General features: G+C 43.6%; 1 protein-coding gene across 2 annotated transcripts in view; it reads right to left on the bottom strand.

The window, feature by feature from the left end:
* The window catches only part of LOC111954260 (Kv channel-interacting protein 4-like), a 251,059-nt gene that overhangs the window by 166,046 nt on the left and 71,089 nt on the right, over positions 1-13,924 (bottom strand). Inside the window, exon 1 of one of the 2 annotated variants that reach the window (XM_070435991.1) lies at positions 8,294-8,910. The exons of the other annotated variant lie outside the window; for it this stretch is intronic. Coding sequence (XP_070292092.1) covers positions 8,294-8,516 — 223 coding nt within the window. The 5' untranslated portion in view covers positions 8,517-8,910. Of the gene's footprint in view, positions 1-8,293; positions 8,911-13,924 lie in introns of those variants that run through there. 2 annotated transcript variants of the gene reach the window in all.

Below are 13,924 nucleotides of genomic sequence, written 5' to 3' on the forward strand. Positions count from 1 at the left end.
GGAGGCAACATGTCTCAACATTTCTCTCACTTTACAATACGGAAGAGTAAGGAGTGGAAATGTTAGTCTCGACAGAATTCAAATTGATTRGGTTAAATAAAATTACTTGAAATCAATGAAGGATCACAACCTCTTTCAACAGAATCCAGGGACCTGTACACCTCTTTAGAGAGACTAAAGTTACAGTCGGTCTAAGGAAACTTTCCCCAGATAACGGATCCAATAACAAACAACAAAACAGGAGGGAAATAGGCGTGAATGTTCTGGAATCAGCGCCAGGTATTTGAGCCTGTTCGGCTGAAAATGGATGATGCATTACAGGAGCTGCCGCAGGTGACAGCTGAATGCTCAGGTCGGATGCTCGGGGGCCCATCCGACCGGAGAGGGGGAGGAAAAACCAAGGAAATATCTACCTCTGATCTGGAGCAAATGGAAGATTTACAGCACGCTGTCTGTAGCGCAGGGAGGGGCATCGGCTGCACAGAAGACAAAATGTACAGGAGAGACTTGGAACACTTGTGCAGAGAGTGTTGCCTCAAGGTCTGGGGGGGATATTGACAAGATAAAGGATTGGCTCTGAAATGAGGCCCGCTAAGGAGTAAACGCGTAAATCGTGCAGCTTTGGAGAACCTAAATGGACTTGATTGATACTTTGGTGAATAGTCTCTTTCTCTTCCTCTCTCCATCATAAACAATATATTCTAGAAGGCAGATGTGTAAGTGTTTCCCTCCGTGCTCACAACAGATAAATCGTTGCAGTTTCGTTTTATGGCCAGAGAACCTGTACAATTCAGATTTGTTTTCCCTCTGTTCTCTGAGGCTGAGCACTGCTGAAAAATTCAAGGACCCTGCTCTGCCAAGGTGTTAACATAGAACGTGTACCATGAKTATAAATTCAACCGCAGTCCTACTGTAGCTATTGTAGTCGCCATAACCTTAAGGGTCGGATAGGTTTTGCCCACATTGAAACATGTAATGGTAATCTATCATTGTTCATCATTCACATGAATAAACCAGACCTCAACACTGATATGCTAGTTGGCAGTGAAATAAGCCAATTTATATAAGCCATTATATACAGTATGGTGCCATACTGCACTGCATGCCTATGTATAGAGATATCATCTGTGACTGTAACATGTAACATGGACTGTGCCTTGAAAGTAAAGTGATCAAAAAAGCAATGGCGTTGAGCCTATTCTAGAACAATTAACTCGATTAAAATCATATGCGGTAATTTGCTTAATCTATCCTTCTACTACCTGATCATCACAGTGATGCGGTCATTGGTCTGGTCAAAACACTTATAGATGTCAATCACGTCAAGTCGTAAATCATTTGCCGCTGCTGATTTTGATTCAGCAATGGGTTGACTGAGGTAGAAATGCTTTTCTGGCTCCAAAGGTTGAATAATAATGGACTACTTCATACGTAGTTAACTGAGGTAGAAATGCTTTTTCAATGGTTGAATGATAGTGTACTACTTCATATGTTTGATGGCACTTCTTGTTGCGTCTCATCATCGTCTTGGTTCACTGTTGGCTGCTGTACCCATCAGCAGATGTTTTCAGGCTAAATACAATGTCTTTACTTTCCATGACCACCAGCAGCAGCATTGGTGGTATACTATACAGTAAGTCACTCTTGAAGAAAAGGCATCTTCTAAAAGTATCTTCTAAAAGTGTACATTTAACATTATCCCATTACCAAAAAGCTAATATAAAATATCAACATCCCTGAGATTGAGTAGATTATGCTAAATAACTGATTAAATGTGGGCCTAGTTTGGTTACAACCCAACTGTAATATCTTATGTTTCACCGAGTCGTGGCTGAACGACGATACGATAATATACAGTTGGCTGGGTTTTCTGTGCATCGGCAGGACAGAACAGCTCCGTCTGGTAAAACAAGGGGTGTCTATTTGTCAATAACAACTGGTGCGCAATGTCTAATATTAAGGAAGTCTTGAGGTATTGCTCGCCTGAGGTAGAGCACCTTATGATCATCCAGAAGTGGCGCTCCTAGTGGCCAGAGACTTTAATGCAGGCAAACTTAAATCAGTTTTACCTAATTTCTACCAGCACGTCACATGTGCAACCAGAGGGAAGAAAAGAGGGAAAAAAACTCTAGAACACCTTTACTCCACACACAGAGACGCATACAAAGCTTTCCCTCGCCCTCCATTTGGCAAATCTGACCACAATTCTATCCTCTTGATTCCTGCTTACAAGCAAAAACTAAAGCAGGAAGTACCAGTGACTCGCTCAATACGGAGGTGGTCAGATGACGCGGATGCTACCCTACAGGACTGTTTTGCTAGCACAGACTGGAATATGTTCCGAGATTCATCCAATGCCATTGAGGAGTATACCACCTCAGTCACCGGCTGCATCAATAAGCGCATCAACGACGTCGTCCCCACAGTGACCGTACGTACATATCCAAACCAGAAGACATGGATTACTGGCAACATCCGCACCGAGCTAAAGACCAGAGCTGCCGCTTTCAAGGAGCYAGACACTAATCTGGAAGCTTATAAAAAATCCTTCTATGCCCTCAGACGAACCATCAAACAAGCAAAGCTTAAATACAGGACTAAGATTGAATCCTACTAAACCGMCTCTGACGCTCGTCGGATGTGGCAGGGCTTGCAAACTATTACAGACTACAAAGGGAAACCCAGCCYCAAGCTGCCCAGTGACGCAAGCCTACCAGACGAGCYAAATGCCTTTTATGATCGCTTCGAGACAAGCAACACTGAAGCATATATGAGAGCACCAGCTGTTCTGGATGACTGTGTAATCACGCTATCCATAGCCGATGTAAGCAAGACGTTTAAARAGGTCAACACTCACAAGGCCGCGGGGCCAGACAGATTACCAGGATGAGTACTCAGGTCATGCGCAGACCAACAGGCAATTGTCTTCTGACATTTTCAACCTCTCCCTGACCGAGTCTGTAATACCTACGTGTTTCAAGCAGACCACCATAGTCCCTGTACCCAAGAAAGCAAAGGTAACCTGCCTAAATGACTACCGCCCCAAAGCACTCACGTCGGTAGCCATGAAGTGCTTTGAAAGGCTGGTCATAGCTCACATCAACACCATCATCCCGGAAACCCTAGACCTACTCCAATTCGCATACCGCCCCAACAGATCCACAGATGACGCAATCTCAATTCCACTCCACACTGCCCTTTCCCACCTGGACAAAAGAAACACCTATGRGAGAATGCTATTCATTGACTACAGCTCAGCGTTCAACACCATAGTGCCCACAAAGCTCATCACTAAGCTAAGGACACTGGGACTAAACACATCCCTCTGCAACTGGATCGTGGACTTCCTGACGGGCTGCCCCCAGGTGGTAAGGGTAGGCAACAACACATCTGCCACGCTGATCCTCAACACGGGGGCCCCTCAGGGGTGCGCGCTCAGTCCCCTCCTGTACTCCCTGTTCATCCAAGCACGYCTCCAACACCATCATTAAGTTTGCTGACAACACAACAGTGGTAGCCCTGATCACCAACAACGATGAGACAGCCTATAGGGAGGAGGTCTGAGACCRGGCAGTGTGGTGCCAGGACAACAACCTCTCCTCAACATGAGCAAGACGAACAAGCTGATCGTGGACTACAGGAAAAGGAGGGCTYAACACTCCCCCATTCACATCGARYGGACAGTAGTGGAGCAGGTCGAGAGTTCCAAGCTCATTGGTGTCCACATCACCAACAAACTATCATGGTCCAAACAGGGCACAACACCTTTTCRCCCTCAGGAGACTGAAAATATTTGGCATGGGTCCACAGATCCTCAAAAAGTTCTATAGCTGCACCATCGAGAGCATCCTGARCGGTTGTATCACCACCTGGTACGGCAACTGCTCYGCATCCGACAGCAAGARGCTATAGAGGGTAGTGCATACGACCCAGTACATCACTGGGGCCAAGCTTCCTGCCATACAGGACCTATATACTAGGCGGTGTCAGAGGAAGGCACAAAAAAWTGTCAGACTCKAGTCATAGACCGTTCTCCCTGCTACCACAAGGCAAGCGGTACCGGAGCGTAAAATCTAGGTCCAAAAGGCCTCTTAAAGGTTTCTAACCCTAAGCTATAAGACTGCTGAACAATTAATCAAATAGCCACCCAGACTATTCACATTGACCCCCTTTGTTTTTACACTGCTGCTACTCGCTGTTTATTATCTATGCATAGTCACTTTACCCCTACCTACATGTACAAATTACCTCGACTAACCTGTACCCCCYCACATTGACCTGGTACCGGTACCCCCTATATATCGCCTCCTTATTGTTATATTATTATGTTACTTTTTATTACATTTTTTACTTTGGTTTATTTAGTAAATATTTTCTTAACTCTATTTCTTGAACTGCATTGTTGATTAAGGGCTTGTAAGTAAGCATTTCACGGTAAGGTCTACACCTGTTGTATTCGGCGCCTGTGACAAATAAAATTTGATTTGAACCTGTCTACACCAAATGTGCAAATAACTGCCAGATAGTCATTTTCCATCATTTGCATTTTATTATTGTAGATAAAGCACCACACCTCCATACCAATCCATAGGGCTTCTTACAAATCAATACTAGTATTGATCAAACGTATCATACTGGCACTTGACATACTRCATTTAATTATGTGAACACTTTGCGGTGTCAGAATCCCCCTTTTAATGCAACCAATGGGGATTGGAGGTTCAGAGAGAGGCAATGCACACTTAAAACATCTGTACTGGATTTAAGATGTTAATAACAACATTTTGGTTTGCTGGAGTCAGTGAGCTTACAGGAATTGGGCTTCCTCCAACGGGAATTAAAGCTGCTCGATTTATCCATAGCTATTCATAATTAATAAGTGAGGCGTTATCTGTCAATAGAGGGTGTATTGCCAGAAAAGACTAACTACACTATAAGCAGATTGAGCTTTACTTTTAGAAAGGCCTGTTTTACTGGTATATCCACACACCTGAAATAAGTCAACCTTTATCAGGTTTCAAAACACAAATGACGGCCAAAAATGTATTTCATTAAGGCCTATATTATCCACCAATTTGTAAAATGAAAGGCCAGAACAATGCTACMATGAGCAAATAACATCTATGCTTCAATGAATAGGAGGAAACGTGATCTGATGGGGAGACAAGGGGGAACGACAATCACCTGTTGGTATGGAAACAAATATGCGCTTGGAGGAGAGGAGATGATCCTCTCTCTACGCTTCATACCTCCCATGGTGACTGACCACATCATTGAGTGGTGTAATTGAGTGGAAAATACCATGCTACACCCTGCCCGTCGYTGGAGCACACTTTTGACATCTCGCTGCGAGGCTGCCCATTGGTGGAGAACACCTATCATGACATCTCCCCAAGATCAGCAAGGACGCGCCGGAGCACTCGTTGTTGTTGACCAAGTTGACCATGGCCGCAACCAGATGTTTGTAGCCAACCAAATCCAGTCATGTACTGAACCGCTAACCTCCKCAATGCTGACATGTCCTCTACATGTATTAATGTATTATATGTTATATATATTCCTGAGCATTTGCAATGAGTATGGAGCAGCTATTCATTGAAGTACATGCAGTTCTAATTAGCACTTCAGAAGGTGCACATTTGCCTCTGTAGGTCATTAGCATTTTAATTTAGCACCTCTTCAAGGCTTAGGAGGTCCTCATACACTAGTAGTACACGGTATACCGAAACTTCGGTACTTTCTCGATACAAAAAAAGAAGATTCGGTACGACTTTTCTTGTAATGTTCGGTACTTTTGTCTCACGTGATTGAGAGGATCAAGTCTGTATATCAGACCATCCCCTTTATAGCATGAAGAGCAGAGTGCCTGCTCCACCTACTCATTCCTTCCTAGAGCTGTCTGGGCTGCATTGTTAGCTCCCAACTTGAATAATCTTGAAATATTAAAACTGTTCATTACTGTTCGCAAAACAATGTCAATGCAGGCTAGCACACTTTTACAATGTAAGATGATACCGGTAGCTTCCAGCTTTAATAGTAGGCTAACTTTTCAGATGAAGCAACATCAATTCACTACCTTAGTACTTTGTTTGTGATAATATACTAACCATAACACAAAATATGCTGATTTCAAAGCTGTTTGTCATCAAAAACTTTATTAATTCACTTTGTCTCCCTCGCCACCAAATACTAATTCACTTCTTTGTCTCACTCGCTTCCCGTCTGATTTCCACTAGATTCCATAGCTACAGAGTCTGATTCCACAGCCACATTCAGCCTTGCTAATGATGTCATTACTTTCTTAAATATACAGCACACACTTTTATAAAATATGAGATCGCTTCTTCAACACAATTGCTGTTGATCAGAACAATACAATAATGTTCTACTAGCAGTTGCCAATAAAATAAGTCCTAAATGGAAGGGATTGTTTGACATCAGTAGCCCCATTAAATCAGGTAAAACAAGCTCAATAACTCAATGCATGCACACACTCCTATTGAATAATATGKATTCACCTCTATTATGAATAGACCCAGTTTATCAATAGAGATTTACCATTCAAATAAATTATAACCATGATGTTGTTTTGTAGTTAGATTGGTCAAATTGTCAAATTGATTTTATGATTGAATAATTGATTCATTCAACAATTAAACAGAGCAGTAGCTGAGTACCTGTCTGGATCAAGTGCCATTCTGTGACTTTGGCTAATACACCTTTCTTTTTGTTGTGGTATCGTTTTTTAATCGAGTTTCGTGACGGTATCGTGATACTAAACCTGGTATCGTAGTCAAACTTCTATCGTACACGTCGCGACTGGCGAGACAATGAACCTCTGTGAGGCAGCCAAATGAATGTACTAAAAAGACAGGGATATTATGTATCCTAGCCCAGAGAGACCATAGAGAGTTGACAATGTACTCCGGTCATTACAAAAGCCAGTGTCTTCATAATACATGAAAATCAACTGAATGAATGAAAGGTATAAACAAACACACCATTTCATGAATAATGTATCCAAGCACATTCTATGAATACTGTATGCTTACAGTATCTATAGATCATGTTATATCCACATGCTACTATCGGTAACCTTTATTCTGAATSTAACTCGTCACATCTTAATCCGCTGTAATCCAATATAATCCAATGTCATCTCTTTAAATCTCATTGGTTCACCATCAGTCCAATCACCAAAGCTCAGACGTGAGAGTTAAGGTAGTACTGAAGTTACAATCAATCTGTTAATATAGTCACAGTTTTACAAATCACACCTAACTCATGCGAACAAGGAAGTTACTCTGGGAATTATTTRCCTGATGCAGTATGGCTGTATAATTTACCTGTCGAGGTTCGCTGAGGAGCCAGCAAACACATTGACCAAGGTCACTTTGCAACTTGATTAATATATTCATGAGAATTAAACTTCAGTCACTTTTAATGACCAAGAATACGCTTCACCCATGAACAAACTCTGTGGCTCATACACTGGAACAAACAGCATGACYCATTCATTAAAGTAGCATAACATATAGGCTACTGCATATAAAGTCAAACGCTCTAAGTGTTCAATAAATCAATTACAGCCAGGTATGACAGAAGGCTGTGTTGTCACAGCCGTAACGATGCACAGATMTATCTGTAACAAAACAATCAAATGCAACATAATTGGGCTTCTTTGACGAAGCTGTGTAAAGGGTCCTCAATGACTAACGTCCCATTTGTGCGGTGCAGCTCAGGCATGCTGGAAGGGTTGTACACTACTAGCGATGAGTGGCATATTTTCAGGCACCTGTCCAAGGTGACGAGATAAAGACTCTTTCAGTCCCTTCCAACCTCCTCCTCGCCCTCTTTCTGTCTTCAGCTCTATTGCTCTCTTTTCTGCTCTCTTTCTCTCTGATACACACAAACACCCAATGATCTGGAACATGTAATAAGCAAACGTCAACTCTGGTATTTTTCACTGTAACTTGACCCAGAGTCATACTTGTATACATCAGCTAGACACCACAAGGAATGGCAAGAAATAAAATGCCTGATAGCTCTGAAAGTGGCAGTTTTATGCGTCTGTGGAAGCTTGGCTCTGCTTTGCACCTTGAAGCAAGTGACCATAAATGAGCACATTTAGAAGCAGCTTCCAAGAATACAGCAACCAACGTCACATCCAAGATTACCACAACCGTTCGGCTACATCCCTCCTCAGCAGGACTAAGAAAGCAGTGGAAAGTTAGTGTTCACACAACACKCAGTAGAAYAGAAGTGATGGCACAAAGCCCCTRAGAAACTTTACCTGCATGGAGCGTGCCCGTGATGAGTCTATACAGGTACTGGGCGAATTTAAACATTTCCCTCTTGCACCTCTTCCTGCAGCTGCTCATGTTTGCTTCAGGGGTCAAGGGTGAGCGGCACGAGGGGAATGGGGACTCCTTTTCAGCGTGTAATCCTCTTGGTCCTCTCTTGGTCCTCCCTCTAGGCTTTTGAGTGAAACAGTGACTTTCCTCTCCTCTTGTCATCCAGTCCACTCCACTCCTCTGTCCGGCTACGTTCCCCGGCTTGCCCCTRGTGTGTGTGTGTGTGAGAGKGTGGCGGCCGCGGTAGGCTCATGTGTGTGTGGAAAGCACTGGGGGGCTCTTCTTAATGTGACAAATCTCTCAGGGCTTCTCTGGCGCCTCCGGGGGCTGGCAGCGCAGCGAGCGCTCTGTCAGGGTCAGTTTACCTCTTGGTCCCCACAGGGCTGCTCTGTATTTATTGCCCTCTCTCTTTTTCTCTGCAGTGTCTCTTTCCTCTTTGTCCTTCTCACTGAAGCTTCTCTTTTACAACTGAGGATATTCTCTCTCCGCCCCTCACTCCAGCTGTGTCTGTACAGTAGCTCTCCACCTCTTACTTTGTTTGTGTAGTATCTCTCCACCTCTCTCTGCCTCTCTTGCTCCAGTACTACGCTGGATGATCACTCTACTCAGCACCATCTGTGGATGTTTTGCCCTCGCCAAGGGGGGAGGGGCTTGTTTGGCCCTAGGGAGGAGAGAGGAGGAGGAGAGAGAAGGGGAGGTGGGGAAAGTAGTAGTGGGAAAGTGTCTACCTCAATGAATCAGCAATGACAGAACAGCAGATTACGGGCCTGTCATATCACGCCGCAATGCACTATAACCAGAGATGGACGGTGTTAATTGAATGGAATCTGTTTCCCAGGAGAGTCAGAGAGAGGGGAGAAACAAAGAGCTCACGAGAGAGAGATAAGGGGGATATGTAGGGATGGATTGAGGTACATAGGGCAGAGAGAAAGAGACCGGATGGGTGGGTGGGTGGGGGGCAGAGAGAGAGACACGAGTGAAAGAGAGAGCGCGAGGAAGAGAGAGAGTGCGAGGGAGAGAGAGAGCGCGAGGGAGGGCGAGAGAGATAAAGGGAGGGTGAGAGAGGGAGGGGAGGGTGAAGATATACAGTACCAATCAAAAGTTTGGGCACACCTACTCATTCAAGGGTTTTTCTTTATGTTGACTATTTTCTAAATTGTAGAATAATAGTGAAGACATCAAAACTATAAAATAACACATATGGAATCATGTAGTAACCAAAAAAGTGTTAAACAAATCCAAATATATTTTACATTCTTCAAAGTAGCCACCCTTTTCCTTGATGACAGCTTTGCACACTCTTGGCATTCTCTCAACCAGCTTCACCTGGAATGCTTTTCCAACAATTTTGAAGGAGTTCCCACATATGCTAAGCACTTGTTGGCTGTTTTTACTTCATTCTGCGATCCAACTKATCCCAAACCATCTCGACTGGGTTGTGGTCAGGTGATTGTMGAGGCCAGGTCATCTGATGCAGCACTCCATCACTCTCCTTCTTGGTCAAATAGCCCTTACACAGCCTGGAGGTGTGTTGGGTCATTGTCCTGTTGAAAAACAAATTATAGTCCCACTAAGCGCAAACCAGATGGGATGGCGTATCGTTGCAGAATGCTATGGTAGCCATGCTGGTTAAGTATGCTTTAAATTCTAAATAAATTACTGACAGTGTCACAAGCAAAGCACCCCCACACCATCGCACCACCTCCTCCATGCTTCACGGCAGGATCCACACATGCGGAGATCATCCGTTCACCTACTCTGCGTCTCACAAAGACACGGCAGTTGGAACCAAAAACCTCTGATTTCCACCGGTCTAATGTCCATTGCTCGTGTGTCTTGGCCAAGCAAATCTCTTCTTCTTATTGGTGTCCTTTAGTAGTGGTGTCTTTGCAGTAATTTGACTATGAAGGCCTGATTCACGCAGTCTCCTCTGAACAGTTGATGTTGAAATGTGTCTGTTACTTGAACTCTGTGAAGAATTTATTTGGGCTGGTAACTCTAATGAACTTAGCCTCTATAGCAGAGGTAACTCTGTGTCTTCCTTCCTGTGGCGGTCCTCATGAGAGACAGTTTCATCATTGCTCTTGATGGTTTTTGCGACTGCACTTGAAGAAACATTCATAGTTCATGAAATCTTCCGGATTGACTGACTTCTCTTTGCTATTTTGAGCTGTTCTTGCCATAATATGGACTTGGTCTTTTACCAAATAGGGCTATCATCTGTATACCACCKCTACCTTGTCACAACACAACTGATTGGCTCAAATGCATTAAGAAGGAAAGAAATTCCACAAATGAACTTTAACAAGGCACACCTGTTAATTGAAATCATTCCAGGTGACTACCTCATGAAGCTGGTTGAGAGAATTTCAACAGTGTGCAAAGCTGTCATCAAGGCAAAGGGTGGCTACTTTGAAGAATCTCTAATATAAAATATATTTTGATTTGTTTAACACTTTTTTGGTTACTACATGATTCCATATGTGTTATTTCCTTAGTTTTGATGTCTTCACTATTATTCTATAATGTAGAAAATAGTCAAAATAAAGAKAAACCCTTGAATGAGTAGGTGTATCCTAACTTTTTACTGGTAGTGTAGGTACAGAAGCCAAGGTGAGAGTGAGAAAATGAGACGGAAAGAGAGAGGAGGAATATTGAGTGAGGATCAYAGAGTGATATGAGGAGAGGTTGGGAGAAGCTGGTTAACAGGGGGAGCCAGGGAAGGGGCTTCCTGCATGTCGCTGGAACCCAATTTAAAGGTAATAACAGCCAGGGAGCCAAAGTTATCTCATCTGGCTTGATAATGACTGACGGGCTGCGCCCATCATATTTTAGTCGCTCAAAATAGCGCCGGCACTCAGGTTCTGATGACATCACGACCAACTGACCAGGACGAGCACATCAACGTCGCCCACTAATTAGCCTTTACCTCAATTACGCACATCGATCAATGCCAATGTTTTCCCCAGTCAAAAGAGACAGTCATTAACTCAAACCCCATCAACTCCTTAATCAATTATCTCACATGCCCCGCTATCAATTGAAAAAAACGACCCTTTTCAGTGATATTATTTCAAGGCTGTCAAATGGGTAGTCTGGGTGCTGTGAGGCCTAGGATTCACCATGTGTCTGACTAACATTGGGGAGGCTTGAGCATTCAGGTATGAAATGAGGTGGCTGAAATCTACTGTGAAATGAGGGTAGAGTTCCACAGGTCATTCCGTGCACACAGAACAGGAAGGCCTATTTTGGGAATGTCGCTCCGAGTGGAGAGCTCTTTTTCCGCAAGTGCCATTGTCACCTCTGAGGATTCCGACCTCTCTGCTCTCGCCGGCGCGTGACTCTGAAGTACATTATTTTAGGACAGAGATGAGGAGCACAGGGACTGTTTCCACYTAGAAAAGTGTTTTTGAACAAATTAGAGTCATCCTTTCTGTCAATTCCTAAAGCTGTGGATTAAATTCACACCGTCGGTCAAAGCTCCCAAAAAATGTACCCAGTAAAAACAACATTAATGCAAAATGAAAATATCACATTATGTCATAATGAAGGACAACTCTAGCATGTCTAATAAACATTTAATCYCCACTGACCACTGACCAAATGCAGTGTTAGAAAGAAATAAGGCTATATATCAACTTACCATGTCAGCTCATTGTCTTTCTTTTTACAAGAAAATTGAAAGTAAACAAACTACATTGGAGTCCAGATCTGGACTAGAACACCAACATCAACTTAAACGTCTCAGCAAAGGTCTCAGTGAAAAATAAAAACAACACCCTTCCTATGTGCCTGCTGCTTCACCCTCTCAAGAGTCCACGTCGAATGAGCCAGCCAATACCTGAAGGTGTGCAGCCCTAATCAAGCYCATTCAATAGCAGGCATTTCAATCAGCGAGGTCCGAAAAGGTACATGGAGAGAGAGAAAGTGGGAAGGAAGGTGTCCTCTATTTTTCCTCTCAGAGTGCACCATTTTCTCCAAGGGAGAATTTGGGTTGAGAATATGTGCAGCTCGGTCACCTCTCACCCACCGCCTGGTTTCCAATTCCAGCTGTGTTTCTGATAAACATAAAGGGCCTATTAAACGTTTACAGCAAATTCCCTTGCAGTTGTGATTCACTGAAGTTCTGCTGGAGTATTTTAAGGACAGGCCATTTTTGTGGATGCACTGCTTTCTGGGATGCTTCAAGTGACATGAGGACAATTGAGTTCTCTGGTCTATCTCTGACAATACAGACTGAGATAGTCAGTGGTTCCCTTCACACAAACCTGAGCCAATCTGAACCACTGGCAAAATAATAATACCAACTAGTGTACACAATATTGTTTGCGTGCAGCATTATAGTAACAGCAATCTCTCATCTTTGACCAGACATGCAAGTAACTTTTTATAGATCATTAAATTAGGATCTTCTGTTCCTCGAAATACACACATAATGTATACGATCCATGACCATCACATTCCAAGCCCATATACGTACAGTCAGGACACCCTCAAGACCAGTCATGTTTGCCTTCATGGAAATTGCCATGACGACAACCGTGCTGATAGCTCACATCGTTACAGGAGCAGTGTGGAGCCTGCCTTCTTGGAAGCCCTGCTGACGTCATGGGATGTTAACAGTCAGGATAGATTATGTAATAGACAGTTTCTGTTTTGGTACTGGTATTCCAAAAAMAATAATATATGTAAGAACACAACCTCAACAAAAAAAACACATCAAATTTCGGGAATTTTGAGATTCTGTGACGAGACATGGTGCAATGATGAATGATATTGTATGAAATAGGCTAATACTGTATTGTCTCTTGCTAAGTTCTGCGTGATACCGAACCAATTACTGTCAGTCTAACAGCAACAAACGGTGAGCAGACATTGCCTTCATTTACACACACACACACACACACACACACACACACACCACAGCCACAAGCATTCAGTGGCACGAGGAACACACACATCTACACTGAAACCACCACCTCACATTGACAGCCACAAGGCACATCAACACATCTAGTCACACCACAACACACACAGACACAGACGAGGCACCACACACCATCCACACACGACGGAGGCAGACACACCACACACACACACACACACACACACACACTTTCCTTCCCAATACCCTTGAATCCATTGGAGGTGTCTGAAGCACAACCAGGTTTCAACCACCTTCAGCAGAGATAGGAAACCAAAACCTGCTGGGCTGTGGACCTGGTGGTGCCTGCTGCTGAAATATCAACACCCTGACCGTGGCACCTGCAACCTCACAGACTGACCCTACAGGTTTTAAACAAGGCCAAGGGAATACTAACCATCACTGCCTGCTGAAGGGAAGGAGGAGGATGACGAGGATAGAGGTGAAGAGAAAAGAGAGAGTGAAGGAGAGAGAATTACAAACAAAGCAAAGAGAAAAATTACTTTCCAATGCATTACAAAAAATACAAACATTCAAAAACTTTACGTGTGGCCTACGGTCGCTATATGTGAAGCACTGACTCTGGATCACATATAGCCTACCACTGCAGCATGGGTTCGAGTCCGGCCCACTGCTATTTCAGCAA

This window comes from Salvelinus sp. IW2-2015, linkage group LG3, assembly GCF_002910315.2.
Source record: "Salvelinus sp. IW2-2015 linkage group LG3, ASM291031v2, whole genome shotgun sequence".
NCBI classification, from domain to species: domain Eukaryota; kingdom Metazoa; phylum Chordata; class Actinopteri; order Salmoniformes; family Salmonidae; genus Salvelinus; species Salvelinus sp. IW2-2015.